General features: G+C 47.5%; 1 protein-coding gene and 1 long non-coding RNA gene across 3 annotated transcripts in view; one reads left to right on the top strand and one right to left on the bottom strand.

Annotated features, from left to right (window-relative positions):
* Positions 1 to 900: 900 nt before the first annotated feature.
* LOC109379575 (uncharacterized) lies at positions 901 to 7,175 on the bottom strand. Its single transcript, XR_002123228.1, has 3 exons — positions 6,497 to 7,175; positions 2,168 to 2,206; positions 901 to 1,222 (listed from the first exon to the last, which is right to left on the bottom strand). It is a non-coding gene; the product is annotated as an uncharacterized LOC109379575 (long non-coding RNA).
* Positions 7,176 to 7,388: 213 nt separating this feature from the next.
* The window catches only part of MMS19 (MMS19 cytosolic iron-sulfur assembly component), a 43,332-nt gene continuing 38,456 nt past the window's right edge, over positions 7,389 to 12,264 (top strand). For both annotated transcript variants that reach the window (XM_019636546.1, XM_019636544.1), the window contains exon 1: positions 7,389 to 7,542. In XM_019636546.1, the coding sequence (XP_019492091.1) occupies positions 7,431 to 7,542 (112 nt within the window). In that variant the 5' untranslated portion in view covers positions 7,389 to 7,430. The remainder of the gene's footprint in view (positions 7,543 to 12,264) is intronic.

Here is a 12,264-nt window from a genome sequence, read left to right as displayed (position 1 = left end):
GGGGAACAGACAAGTTGCTGTCGTTTTGTTCTTCAGTCTAGTTGTGGAGGACGTTGCTTCACTGGCCCAAGTTGGCACCATCATTGCGCTCTTCCTGGGTGAGGCACATCAGTCGCCGGCTTCTGGACGCCGCTCACTGAGGCCGCTGGCCGCTCACGCTGGCTGCTGGCTACATACGGTAGCCCATGGCAACCCACTGCCACAGGGGCTGCAGCCTATGCCGTCGCTGGCAACTCACAGCAGCCCAGCTCCAGGTTGAGCTGTTGTTCAGCATCTTAGCTGTAGAGGGCAGTGTCACTGGCCCTCATATGTGGGATCTGAACCGGGGCCCTCTGGCATCCCAAGCCAGTTCTTAACCATCGCGCCACTCAGCCGGCCCATGAAAGTAATTTTAAAAACAGTGTTAGCTTGGGCCGGCAGAGTGGTTCAGTTGGCTAAGAGTTGGCTTAAGACTTTGAGCAACAGGGCTGCTGGTTCGATCCCCACATGGGCCAGTGACACTGAGCCTGAGCTGAGCTGTTGCTGAGCTGCCAACAGGTGGCAGGATGGCTCAGCTGGTGTAACAAGATTGCCTGTTCGATGGTGGGCTTCATCCACTCACAACTAAGACTAAACTTGGCACCTTGAGCTGAGCTGCTGCCCCGGATGGCTCAGTGGATAGAGCGTGCGCTCTTAATAACAAGGCTGCTGGTTCGACTCCCGCATGGGATGGTGGCTAAACCCACCCACAACTAAGATTGAACACAGCACCTTGAGCTTAGAGGCCACGAGCTGCAGACGGGAAGCCAGATGGTGACTGGCGCCCTCCACAATGAAGATTGAAGAACAACAACTTGGCCGGTTCCCTTCCCCAATTCCCCAACACTGTTCCCCTCCCCCAATTCCCCTAAAATCTTTAAAAATAAACAAAAACAAAAAAAAAGTGTTAGCTTATTATTTTACCCCCATAACATCTCTCTGAAGTAAACTGAAGATATTACCATCTTTTTTATTTTTTAAACAGAAGATCAACCAAGCACAAATAACTTGCCCAAGACCACTAAAAAAAGTGACAAAGAGACCTCCTCCCTTTTGAATGCACTTGACCTCGACCACTTCCCTACAATGTCTTGACCTTGACATACTCAAAACTTAAAGGAGCCCATGCAGTTTTTATATAGGCTGCACCATATTTCTGTGAACTTGGCAGGGAGTCGATATACCTTTATTCTCTTTTTAATAGCTGGAAAAGGAAAAAAGAGGTTAAAGAAATCTTTAAGTTCCTTTTAGCTCTAAAGTTCTATGATTCTAAAAATTCCCCAGTAAGCCAATGGGTAGAGAAGCCTGAAATCACATCACCCACCTTCCTGCCTCAGCTTATGACCACCTCATCCCTGCTCCTACAAATACCAGGTGTACCCGGAAGATGGGGCCACTCTTACCTAGATGCACACATAAAATGACAAGAAAGTGCTACTGCCTAGTTAGGACCTTAGTAGGGAGCTTCACTCTGCTCTCTCACTTCAGCCCTGGCAATCTGCTAGCAAGAGGCTTCCAAACATCCCAGGTATCTGAGTCCTTCCCCGGGCCTGGGATGAGAGAGAAGTCAGTCCCAGGGACAGAACGCCACTCTGAAGTTGTAGCTTAAGTCCCTTCATTAGATACCTGCCCTAACACCCATCTAATACGGGAGTGCAATAAGGTCTGCTCACTCCTGCTCTTCTATAAACCTCACCAACTCCACTAGACACACTAATTTCATCCAACAAATATTAGGCTTTTACTATATGCTAGTCACTGCTCCAGGTACCAGGGAGTGAACAAATAAAAATCTCTGGGTTCACGCAGGAGGGGAAACAGCCAATGCCAGATGATGGTTAAGTGCCATAAAGAAAAATAAAATAGGGAAGGGTGGTAGATAATGCTGAGAGCAGGTGGTAGAGGGAAGGGAGTTGATTTTTAAAAGGATGGCCTGGGAGGGCTTGACTGGAAAGGAATGTTTGAGGAGACCTGGAGGAAGAGAGGGTGAAAGGGACCCATTCAGATATCAGGGGCTGGACCAGGGGATCAAGTGCAAGAGAAGGCTTAAGAAAGGTAAGCTGGTAAAAATCGTATCATGTCCCGTAGGCCAACAACACAAGGACTTTGAATGAGATGGGCAGCAAAGCAGTAACAAAATCTGACTTACAGTTTACAGCATCACTCTGGCTGCTGTGCTGAAAATAGTCTGTCAGGAGACAAGGGAGGAAGCAGGAAGGTCAGTTAAGAGGTTGATGGTAGCTTAGACCAGGGTGAAAGTGATGAAGATGGTGGGAGTCAGGTTCTGGATATATTTAAGGCAAAGCCAACAGGATCTATTGATTAAGTGGATGTGGGATGTGAGATGTGAGAGAAAGGGAGGAGTCAGGGATGACTCTAGAATTTTAGGGACTTGGGAAACTGAAAGGATGAAATCACCATTAACTAAGATGGAAAGTCTGAAAGGTGCAGGAGGTGGAGGAGAGGGCTCATTCTGTTTTGGGCATGTTAAACTGAGAGGCCTTTTAGACATTAGATGGGTTGAATAGGTTACAGAATATATAAGGCTGGAGTTGGAGAGGATGGGTGAAAATTATAAATATGGGCGACACCAGCATATATAATAATACATAGTTGTATGTATAATCATATAGGATTTCCATGTATGATCACATGTAATCTGTATGACTATATGTTTATTGTCGGCCCCCCCTAAACTGTAAGCTCCATGTGGCCAAGGACCATGTTTATTCATAGCTAGCAAGGTGCCTGGCACTCTCAGTAAATATTTACTGAGCAAATGGAGAAGTTGCCCAATTACTCTCTCAAGAATAGCCACAGCAGCCCACACAACGAGAAGCTAACTGGTTGCCAAGCCCAACCAGCCCAAAACAGGGCCCTGGGTCTGTCTACCCCAAGCATGAGATTCCAGAATGTAAGTGGATACGCCTGGCACATCACAGTGTCAGATATTTGGGTTTCAGTCCTGCCACATTCTCAAAGGGTGGAGCTGGGCAAGAGACTGGCCTGTTCTACCACCTCTTATTTCATCCTCACCCACTTCATGGGCAGAGATATTGATCTACCCAAGGTACATGTCTGAAGTGGCAGGAGCCCCCCAGAGGAGTAAATCCCCAAGTATTCTCTGAATCATGCAAGGTCCACCCAGCACCTGAAGGGGAGAACACAGACCTACTGGGGACGCATTAAGAGTAACAGAAAAAAAAAAAAAAAAAGAGTGACAATCACAAAACTTGATGAGATGAAAGGATTACCTAATTCTTCTAGCTAATGCAAGACTGCCTGACCAGTGGGCGTCATGTCTCTGCTTTACCCGTCAAGTGACTAGGAAAACAGAAGTAAGGCCATAGGGTGACATGACAAGGCATAAGATTTCAACTCAATAACTTTGCAGTTTTGAACAGTTGCCTTTGGGAAGATGATTACAACAGCTCTAGTAATGTAGTCTAACCCCCTCCCTTTCTGAGATATTATAAGTGTGACCCAGAGGGGTTTGATGACTTGCCCAGGGCTAACCAGCTACAGGCCCAGGACTAGAACTCAGGTTCTAGCTCTCTGTTGAGGTTTTCTTCCGTTACACCAGTGATCAAGGAAAGGTAAGAGTTACAGTGAGAGCTAGGGGAGTTGTAGGCATTAGCGTTACAACATAAAACTATGTCCTTATCAAAGGGTAAACTGCAGATGTTATAGGAATGCCAGGTACACGTGTGAGATTAAGAAGGATTTCTTCCCTTATACCAATCTTGTCATCTTACAGCTTTGCACTTGACTTTGGACATTATGAATAAAGAGCTAGTCATAGTGGGACCCAGAGAACTGAACAAATGATATATTAGCAGGTAAAAAAAATGCAGATATATACTTCAGTAAAATGTTTACATGAAAAATTCAAATGGTAGGATGAAGTTGGGTCAGCTTTCTAAAATCAACAAACATTGAGTGCTTCTTCTGTACAAGTCATTGTGCTAAGTGCTGTGTGTGCATGCACATGCATGGTTATATGAGTGAGAAAGACAAACAGACAGACACATACACACAAGGATAAGACAGAACCCAGATCTTTAAGGCTTGCAACGTAATTGCTGATGTAAGACTATAAACATCAAAGAAACAACTAATAATATGGAGTAGATAATTGTTAAGTAAGTGGCATAATGTGTCTGCAGGAGTTCTTAGAAGAAGAAATCAGGTCTACAGGGGAGAGGGTGGAACTGTCAGGCAAGATGCTTCTAGAAAGATACGGGATTTGAGATGGACCTTGAAGCCTAGAAAGGGTCTTGATAAGCAGGGGGAAATGGCATGAGCAAACACTGATGGCCTTTATTGTCAGGTAAGAGAAAGGAACCATGCCTTAAAAGGAAGGACTGGACCAGATTTGAACAGCCTTGAAAGTTAAAGTTCTTGTATAAATGAGGAGGTACAAAATTTTTTCTGAACATAGAACTATAGGGCTTGAAGCAGGTAAATTTAACAAACAAAACATCTTCTGGGGGGATCACTGTGTGCAAGCACTGGATGAATGACTGAAGATGAATTTGCCTTTGGTGGGGAACTAACCTGGGAGATGAGTTGGACTTGAGGTGACAAGGGTGTGAAAAAAGAGTGTGAGGGGGCAGCTTTGTACCACCTGCTGAAGGAAGCACCAGCAGGTCCCACCCAACGACTGACTGGCTGGGAGGTAGAACACAGGAGGCAGAGAATATTAGCAGAGAGAGGTCTTCAAAGCTGCAAGAATGGAAGAGCATAGAGAAGCTGCCTGAGGGAGAGAAACGCAGAGCTTGGTTTTAGAAGCGCTGAATCTGAGGATAACTACATCGCAGTGTCCAGTGTGCATTTGGCGATATGAGTCTGGAGTTCAAGAAGGAATAGTTGAAGATTCAGCTTAAGGGTCTTCCCAATGGACAAAGAGCTATGGGACTGATTAAAATTTCTCAGGAAGGGAGTGTAATGAGAGAAAAAAATGGAATGTCAGATTGAACCATTGGTGTGCCCACACCTAGGAGATGATGGAGGACAGGAGTGATCCGAGAAAAAAACCAAAATAGTCTAATACCAAGAAGGTAAGGGTGGAGAGTTTTAAGTAGGAGAGGGCTGTCAACTGTGAAAAACACAACAAAATCAATTATGTGGAATGAGCGCATAAATAATAAATATTTGTTGAATAAATGAATGAATTAAAGGAAGTAAGTCTTTGGGTTTGAGAATCAACTTTCCTCAGTCAGAATGGCCAGGGGTGCCATAGGATTTCAATGTTAAATTTTACCGTCCCTACAAAAACACATTTCTTCTTCCACAAGTCATCCTGTCCACAACACTGACATCCTTCCCTGCTTCACCGGTTTCTCCTCCTCTTTCCCAGTTTCTGCAACCCAACCAACACACCTTTGGTTTGGAAGGAGACAGGAAACTCCAACTAGAGCTTCCACTTCATTAACAACTCTGCCTGTGGCTCCTGTTACATAAAGGGATATGTGGCAACTGGGTGGAGAGGAGACTATGCTCTAGCCGCAACTGTACTACTAACTAGCTATAAGGGTTTGGGCAAGTTGCTCAACCTCTCTGGATCTGCGCTTTTTCATAGATAGGAGCAGGTAGGTCTATTTGGACTCTAGACAAGTTTAGAAGGTGCCTTTCAACTTTCAAGTCCACGATTTTTATCATTCTCAGAAGGTCCTTGCAACAACCTCAGAGAAGGAAGTGAGTACAAGACCCGGGAAAAGACCGTCAGACCTCTTCCCGGGGCGAACAGCCAGGATAGGAGTGTACCAAGAAAAGTGAGAAGGCGCTCGCTGCCTGCCTGGCCCTCGCGGATCACCAGTGTTGAGCTCCCATTCCCGTGGCTCGGAAGGACCCCAAGGATCCCAACACATCCTAGGGCTATTCCCACCCCGCACCCCACCTTGCTTAGACTCCCAGACCGCCGGGAGGCTCTGAAAAGCCCTGCGGGAAAAATAAAGATTTCTTTCCCAGAGTCCTGCGGTGCTTTTGCAAGTCGGATTCCGGCAGACACGATCTGCAGCCCGATAATGACACAGAGTCTTTGGAAGGAGCGACTGTTCTCGCCTCGCTCGCTCCAAGTTCTGGGGACGCCTGGCCGCCAGCGCCATGCCCCGACGGGCCGGCGTCCGACCCCGGCCCGGCTGCCGGGCCAGCGGGGCCCCTGCCCCGGGCCCTCCTTCCCTCCGCCGGCCCCGCTGCGGTTTGCAAACATTTCCTGCCCCCGTCCCCGCCCCCACCCCCACCAGGAGCTTCCCAGTTGGAGCGAGTTGGGCTCAAAGCCGGGTCAGCGCTCGCAGTTGCCCCAACTCGGCTCCCCAAGCCCCCAGGGCTGAGGAGAGGACCCCAGTCTGGCTCCGGAGCAGCCATCGGAGAAACCGGGCGCCAGGAGCCATGGGAAGTCGCTTGGGAAGCCCAAGGCTCGGCCAAGGAGGGGACAACCGGCGAGGCGCCGTGGCCCTGCTCCCTTCCCCGTCGTTACCTGCTCGCTTGCGGGGGTGTCCCGGGGCGGCCGGCCTCTCCCGGCGCTGTCTCCCCACGCAGTTGCCCATGCTGACTCCTCACCCGGGCCCCATGCACTGGAGGCGGCAGGCTGGTCCGCTGCTCCGCGCTCCTGCCCCGGACGGCGGCGTCCCTGGTCAACGGCTCCTGCCGCCAGCCATCGGGCGCTCCTGGATCTGCCCCCCGGGGGCGCGCTGTGCCCCAGCGCCGGCTTCGCCACAAACTTTGCGGCGAGGGGAGAGAGGGAGGTGGCCGACTCCCCAGCACAGTCCCAGGTGGCCGGGCCAGGGGGGCCCGCGACGGTGCCCGGCCCAAGACCAGCTCCGCTGGAGGGGCGGAGAGAGGGGGCGGGCACCGCCGCGGCTACACCCGGCTCGCTCGCTGCTCCCGGCTGGGGCCGGCCCCCCAGAGCCTGTCACTCACCTGCCTAACCCCGCCCTAGCCCGGCCCTGCTCCTTGCCGTGAGCTCGCGGTGCCCGCGCCGCCGCCGCCACCGCCCGCCCCAGGTGCGCATGTGACCGAAGGCACCGCCCCCTCGGGCCGGGCCTGATTTTCTCATTGGCTTCCCCCAGGGTGCGTACCGCCCCTCGACCCCACCCAACCAGGTGACCGCCCCTCCGCCGGTCTCCGGGGTAGCAGGGCCGGGAATTATTCGCCTTCAATAGCCCCCGGCTGCGTGCCCAGCAGCCACCACCCCTCCCCACGCAGCCACCGCAATTCCAGGCCCCGCCCCTTGAGGGAGGGATCATTCCATCCCTCCCTAGAACTGCCTGTCCCGGAGCCGGCAGGCACGTGACCAGAGAGCGCCCCGCCTTCTCAGCCTCCGCAAGGCGATTGGCTCAGGAGGCGCAGGCGCTGAGAGGTCGGTTCCGTGCCACCGCCCACTTCCCCTCCCAAGGTCCCTGGTTCGCGTCATGGCCGCCTCCACCCCTCTGGAGGCGATGGTTTCCACACGCACCCTGGAGCACCTCGTGTACGACTTCGTCATGGGTCAGCAGGAGGGCCCCGCTAACCTAGTGGCTGCAGGTACGGCAGACGGCGCTGCGCGGCTTCCGCATGGGGGCCGACCGGAGGGAGCGGCCTCAGCACAGGCGTGAGGCGGGAAGGGAGTGAGGGAAAGGGGTGACTTTGAAAGATTGATCTCGGGCAGATTATGAGCATCGTCATGCTTAAGAGATGTAATTAACAGGATCTTCCTTAAAACTCCTTTACGTCCTCATCTTGGTATATAGCCATCCTGTGCGTCGGCATGGGTTAGGAGAGTCTTTACTATTTCTATTTCACAGGTGAGGAAACTGGCCTAGCGAGGGCAACAGACTCGCAGATCAGGCAGGTGGGGGAGCTGGGACTCGTCCCCAGGTCCTCCAGTTCAGAATCTGGTGCTCACGCCGCGAAAGCACGTTGATTCTGGGAGGTTAACTTGACAAGCGTATTCAGAGGCATCAGCTCCAGTCGCGTGGCATTTTGGGAGTGGTGGGGCGGCCCCATCTCTCACTGGCTGTAATTGGAGAGGAGGAGAGAAGCTAGCCTGGGGGGAGTTTGAGATGTTCTGCGTATCCTTAAGACTGTCCCGTTTCTTAGTCCTTGATTAATTTGCTTCATGACTTTTTTTTTTAAGATTTTATTCAGGAATTGGGGGAGGGGACCAGACAAGTTGCTGTCCTTTTGTTCTTCAGTCTAATTGTGGAGGACATAGCTTCACTGGCCCATGTTCATATTATCATTGTGCTCTTCCCGGGTGAGGCAGTCGTTCATGGTGGATCACAGCAGCTCACGAAAGCACACGCCAGCGGCACTCCAGCCCCGCTGTAGCCTACGCCAGCTCCACCTCGAGCTGTTGTTCACCATCTTAGCTGTAGAGGGCACAGCCTCACTGGCCCTAATGGGATCCAAACCGTGGACCTGCTGCTCAGCGTTGGTGTCCCAAGGCAACTCTTAACCAATGTGCCACTCGGTGAGCCTGCTTCATGACTTTTTTATGTGGTGTTTGTTTTTATCTTTTTCCCAGATCTCCGGTTTCCTGCATTTGACAAGTTCAGGGATCTCATAGTTCTGACAGCTTATATAAGATTTGAATGAAACAAATTCCAGATTTCTTGGAATTCTGAGACTTCACTCTTTTAGAAAAAAAAAATCTGTAAGTTATTGAATGTTAGGAGGCCTTCAGACCTCGTGTTAACTAATAGTATACAAAACCTCATGAATACAGATGATTTTTGTCTATTTTTTAAAAATTTGCGTTGGGAAAAAGTAAAGGATGCATTTCTGTTGAAAATTGAACATATTAACTTTTAGAATATGTGATAAGTGAATAAAGTAAATCTGCAAGAAGTACACCACTTTGGTCCTTAGCAATTACACTTTTACCCAGTCATTCCACCATTATTGAACACTCATTATTCTCCAAATACATGCAAAGCAATAGGAATATAAATACAAATTAGACCTGCCACTTGTAGTGTGGTGGGAGAGAAAACCATGCAAACAGATAGTACACTACATCATGAAAAGGGCTTAAAGAGGTATGTACAAGGTGGCATGGAAGCATCAAGGAGCAAATGCCTGATGCTGCCATTCCGCTAAGCTTAACCGCATACAGCTTTATGAAGTATAGTGTATTATTAGTGCTTACAATTACAATTGACAAGTACAGTGTGTTTTCGATGCCACTTTTCCTGGTGTTTTATTATGAACATTTTAAAACACAGCAAAGTCTAAAGAATTTCATAAGAAACACACATACGAGTACCCCACCACCTAGATTTTACCATTAACATTTTAAGATAACTTGCTTTATCACATGTCTATCCATACTTTTAAATTGTAAATATCAGTACACTTCCCCCTAAATACTTTGGTAGGCGTATTATTAACTAGAGCTTGTTTACAGTTTAGTTTGGTGTAAAATTTATATCCAATGAAGTGTACAAATTCCTTGCATATTCACTGATTTTGAAAAATGCATACACCTACCCCCTACCAAGATAAAGAACATTGTTACATCAGTGTTATTAGTAACTATTCTTTCACATTTATATTATGAACACAATAATTTTGGATTTTTCAAATTCAGAACACATTTGAGAAGATGACATGAATAAGGATTGCCAAGTTCTTATAAATATCCTTGTAAAATTTATATTTTTATGCCTGAAAAAAATGGCCTCACCTGTTGTCTAGTTTAAATTTAACTCAGCTCAATTAAGACTGTAACACCAGCCCTGTTGTAATTTAACCCTTCTGACTAAGAAAGGAGGTTGGTAGTAACAGATAAGTAACAGAGGGGTAGTATCATAAGGTTGAAAAGGTTTGGTGAGTTGCGTTATTCATAACCTTGGATTCCAGGCAAAGGGATTTGAATGACCTATTGTAGGTAATAGGAGTCACTGTAGATCCTTGAGCAAAGGGGTTGCATAATGAAAGCAAATTTGAGAAGGATTAAATTGGTATTCTCAGTCTTAGATCACAGCCCTAGTTAGGGTTGTTGAAGGCTGACAGTCTTGAAGCATCCCTAGAATAAGATGGGATCCTCCATCCTAAGTCAAGCTTTGTTAGTGCTGAAGGGGCCACTGTCTATTAAGCTACTCCTACAGCGGTAGCCTCTCCTACAAATTATAATGCAAAACGAGCACCCTCTTATCACAGAGCCAGCTACCAACAACTTTGTCCTGTACCTGGGTTCCTGATGAAAGTAAGTATCAGATATAAAGGTGCAAATGGTGGAAGATAAATGACCTGGCAGTCTTAAGGGTTAAAGGCTTCTCAGCCAGGCAGTCAAAGGCAGCCACCTTGATTTGCTATTCCCTGAGTGTTTCCCTTCCCTAGCTCTGTCTAATCAAAGGTAGATGTAGGATTCGAAGCCTAGTTTGAAGGCTCACTGCCTGCCCTCCAAGTGTTTCTTGATTACTTTAACCAGACCTCATCTCACACTTCAGAATCTGTGTGATACTTATTTCTCAACCACTCATATACTTAGTAGCAGACTTGTTTAGTTGCTATTTCTGTACATATCCCCACATCCTACTCTCCTATTTCTACCACCAGAGTCTCCTGGAGACTAGCATAAGTAGATGTGCAGTAAAAACTAAATAAGTGAATGGAAATGAGAGAAGGAAGAATGTAGAATTTGAGGCCTAATTAGTTATAGGGCTTGAAGGAGAGGGAGAACTCTAAGATGACCCCAAGTTTTTGAGGCTGAGGATAAGCAAAAGAGAAGTACTTTGTCCAAAAATGGAGGTTGAGGGCTGGCTAAGTGACGCGTTGGTTAAGAGTTGGCTTGGGAGCACCAGCTCTGAGCAGTAGGGCCCTGGTTCAGATCCCACATGCTGCGCCCTCTATAGCTAAGATGGTGAACAACAGCTGGAGCTGGGCTGCTGTGGGTCGCTGGTGTCTGTGAAGGCTGCAGCCCCTGCTGCAGTGGGGCTGCCGTAAGCTGCTATGAGCAGCCGCCAACCGGCGTGAGCGACCATCAGTCGGCACAAGCTGCTGGAATGGCCGTCCAATGGCCAGTGAGCGACTGCCTCAACCGGGAAGACTACAATGGTGCCAGCTTGGTCCAGTGAAGCAACGTCCTCCACAACTAGACTAAAGAACCAAAGGACAGCAACTTGTCTGTTCCCCTTCCCCAATTCCCCAATAAAACCTTTAAAAGAAAAAGGAGGTTGGGAAAGGAACTAATTTTGAAGTGCTTTTTAGACATGTTGAAATTACAGGTGATGGATATAAATTTTTATCCTCTTAGTTTTTTGTATTTTCCTTCATTTCAATCTTTATTATATTGTCCCACATTTGTGATTCCCTGAGGAGACCACTGTTTCTGAATCCAAAAGATTGTTAAAGGACAGTAAAATATAGTTCTGAGAAATGTGTGTAGCACCCTCAGAAGAAAGGACATTTGGAGAGCTTAACTGGAACCAAAGAATCCTGATTGGGATTTTTATTCCTCCTGCTCCTTCTCACCTCCTCCCCCTTCCTCCTTTGGCTGCTACTCCAGATTCTCAAGAGGCTGCAACTCCATCAGACAGAGGTCTGATTGTGCGTTCTATGTCAGTCTCATATAAATACATCTTTGATGACTCCTCAGTGCCCCACACGAACTGGTGCCCTGCTGAGGAAATTATGGGTATTTAGGAGGTGCTAGTAAGTCCATTTTTACAGAGCAAATCTTGGACACATTGGAAAAATTTAAGCTTACCTATATAGCAAAAGGAACTTTGACTTATTTTTCCTTAATGCCAATGAGACTACCCTAGGAAAATTAAGTCTTTATTAGCTTCTTTCATCCCAGGAGTAGCAGTACTTCTAGATATTCAGGTATTTTTCATTTGGGAGTATTTATAGTGTTAAGAGAATGACTCACTTAAAGTTAGTGAGAGATGGTCCATAAACCCAGGAATTTTACTCCTTTCTTACATTAACCCAGTCTGTTTATATCACTATGGTAACACTGAACCTCTTTCATTGATTGTTTTAGGTGTCTTTCTGCCCCAATAGACTGTGGGCTCCTTAAAAACTTATTTTCTATATTTCTATCTCCAGCCTCTAACACAGTACCTGATTTATATTAGGTGTTCAATAAATGTTGAATGGATAAATGAAAATATGTGCATAACAATTTTTTAAAAGAATTATGGAGGAAACACAGAAGAGGGATTAATTCTGTTTTGGAAATCAAGGAAGTTTTCACAAGAGTTGACATCTGAGCTGAGTCTTGAAGAGTTGAAGTTCCTCAGATTGACATTGGCAGAA

Source organism: Hipposideros armiger, unplaced genomic scaffold (assembly GCF_001890085.2).
Source record: "Hipposideros armiger isolate ML-2016 unplaced genomic scaffold, ASM189008v1 scaffold_28, whole genome shotgun sequence".
Lineage (NCBI taxonomy): Eukaryota > Metazoa > Chordata > Mammalia > Chiroptera > Hipposideridae > Hipposideros > Hipposideros armiger.
The sequence above is the reverse complement of the archived record's forward strand: the minus strand, read 5'-3'. Positions and strand labels throughout refer to the sequence as shown.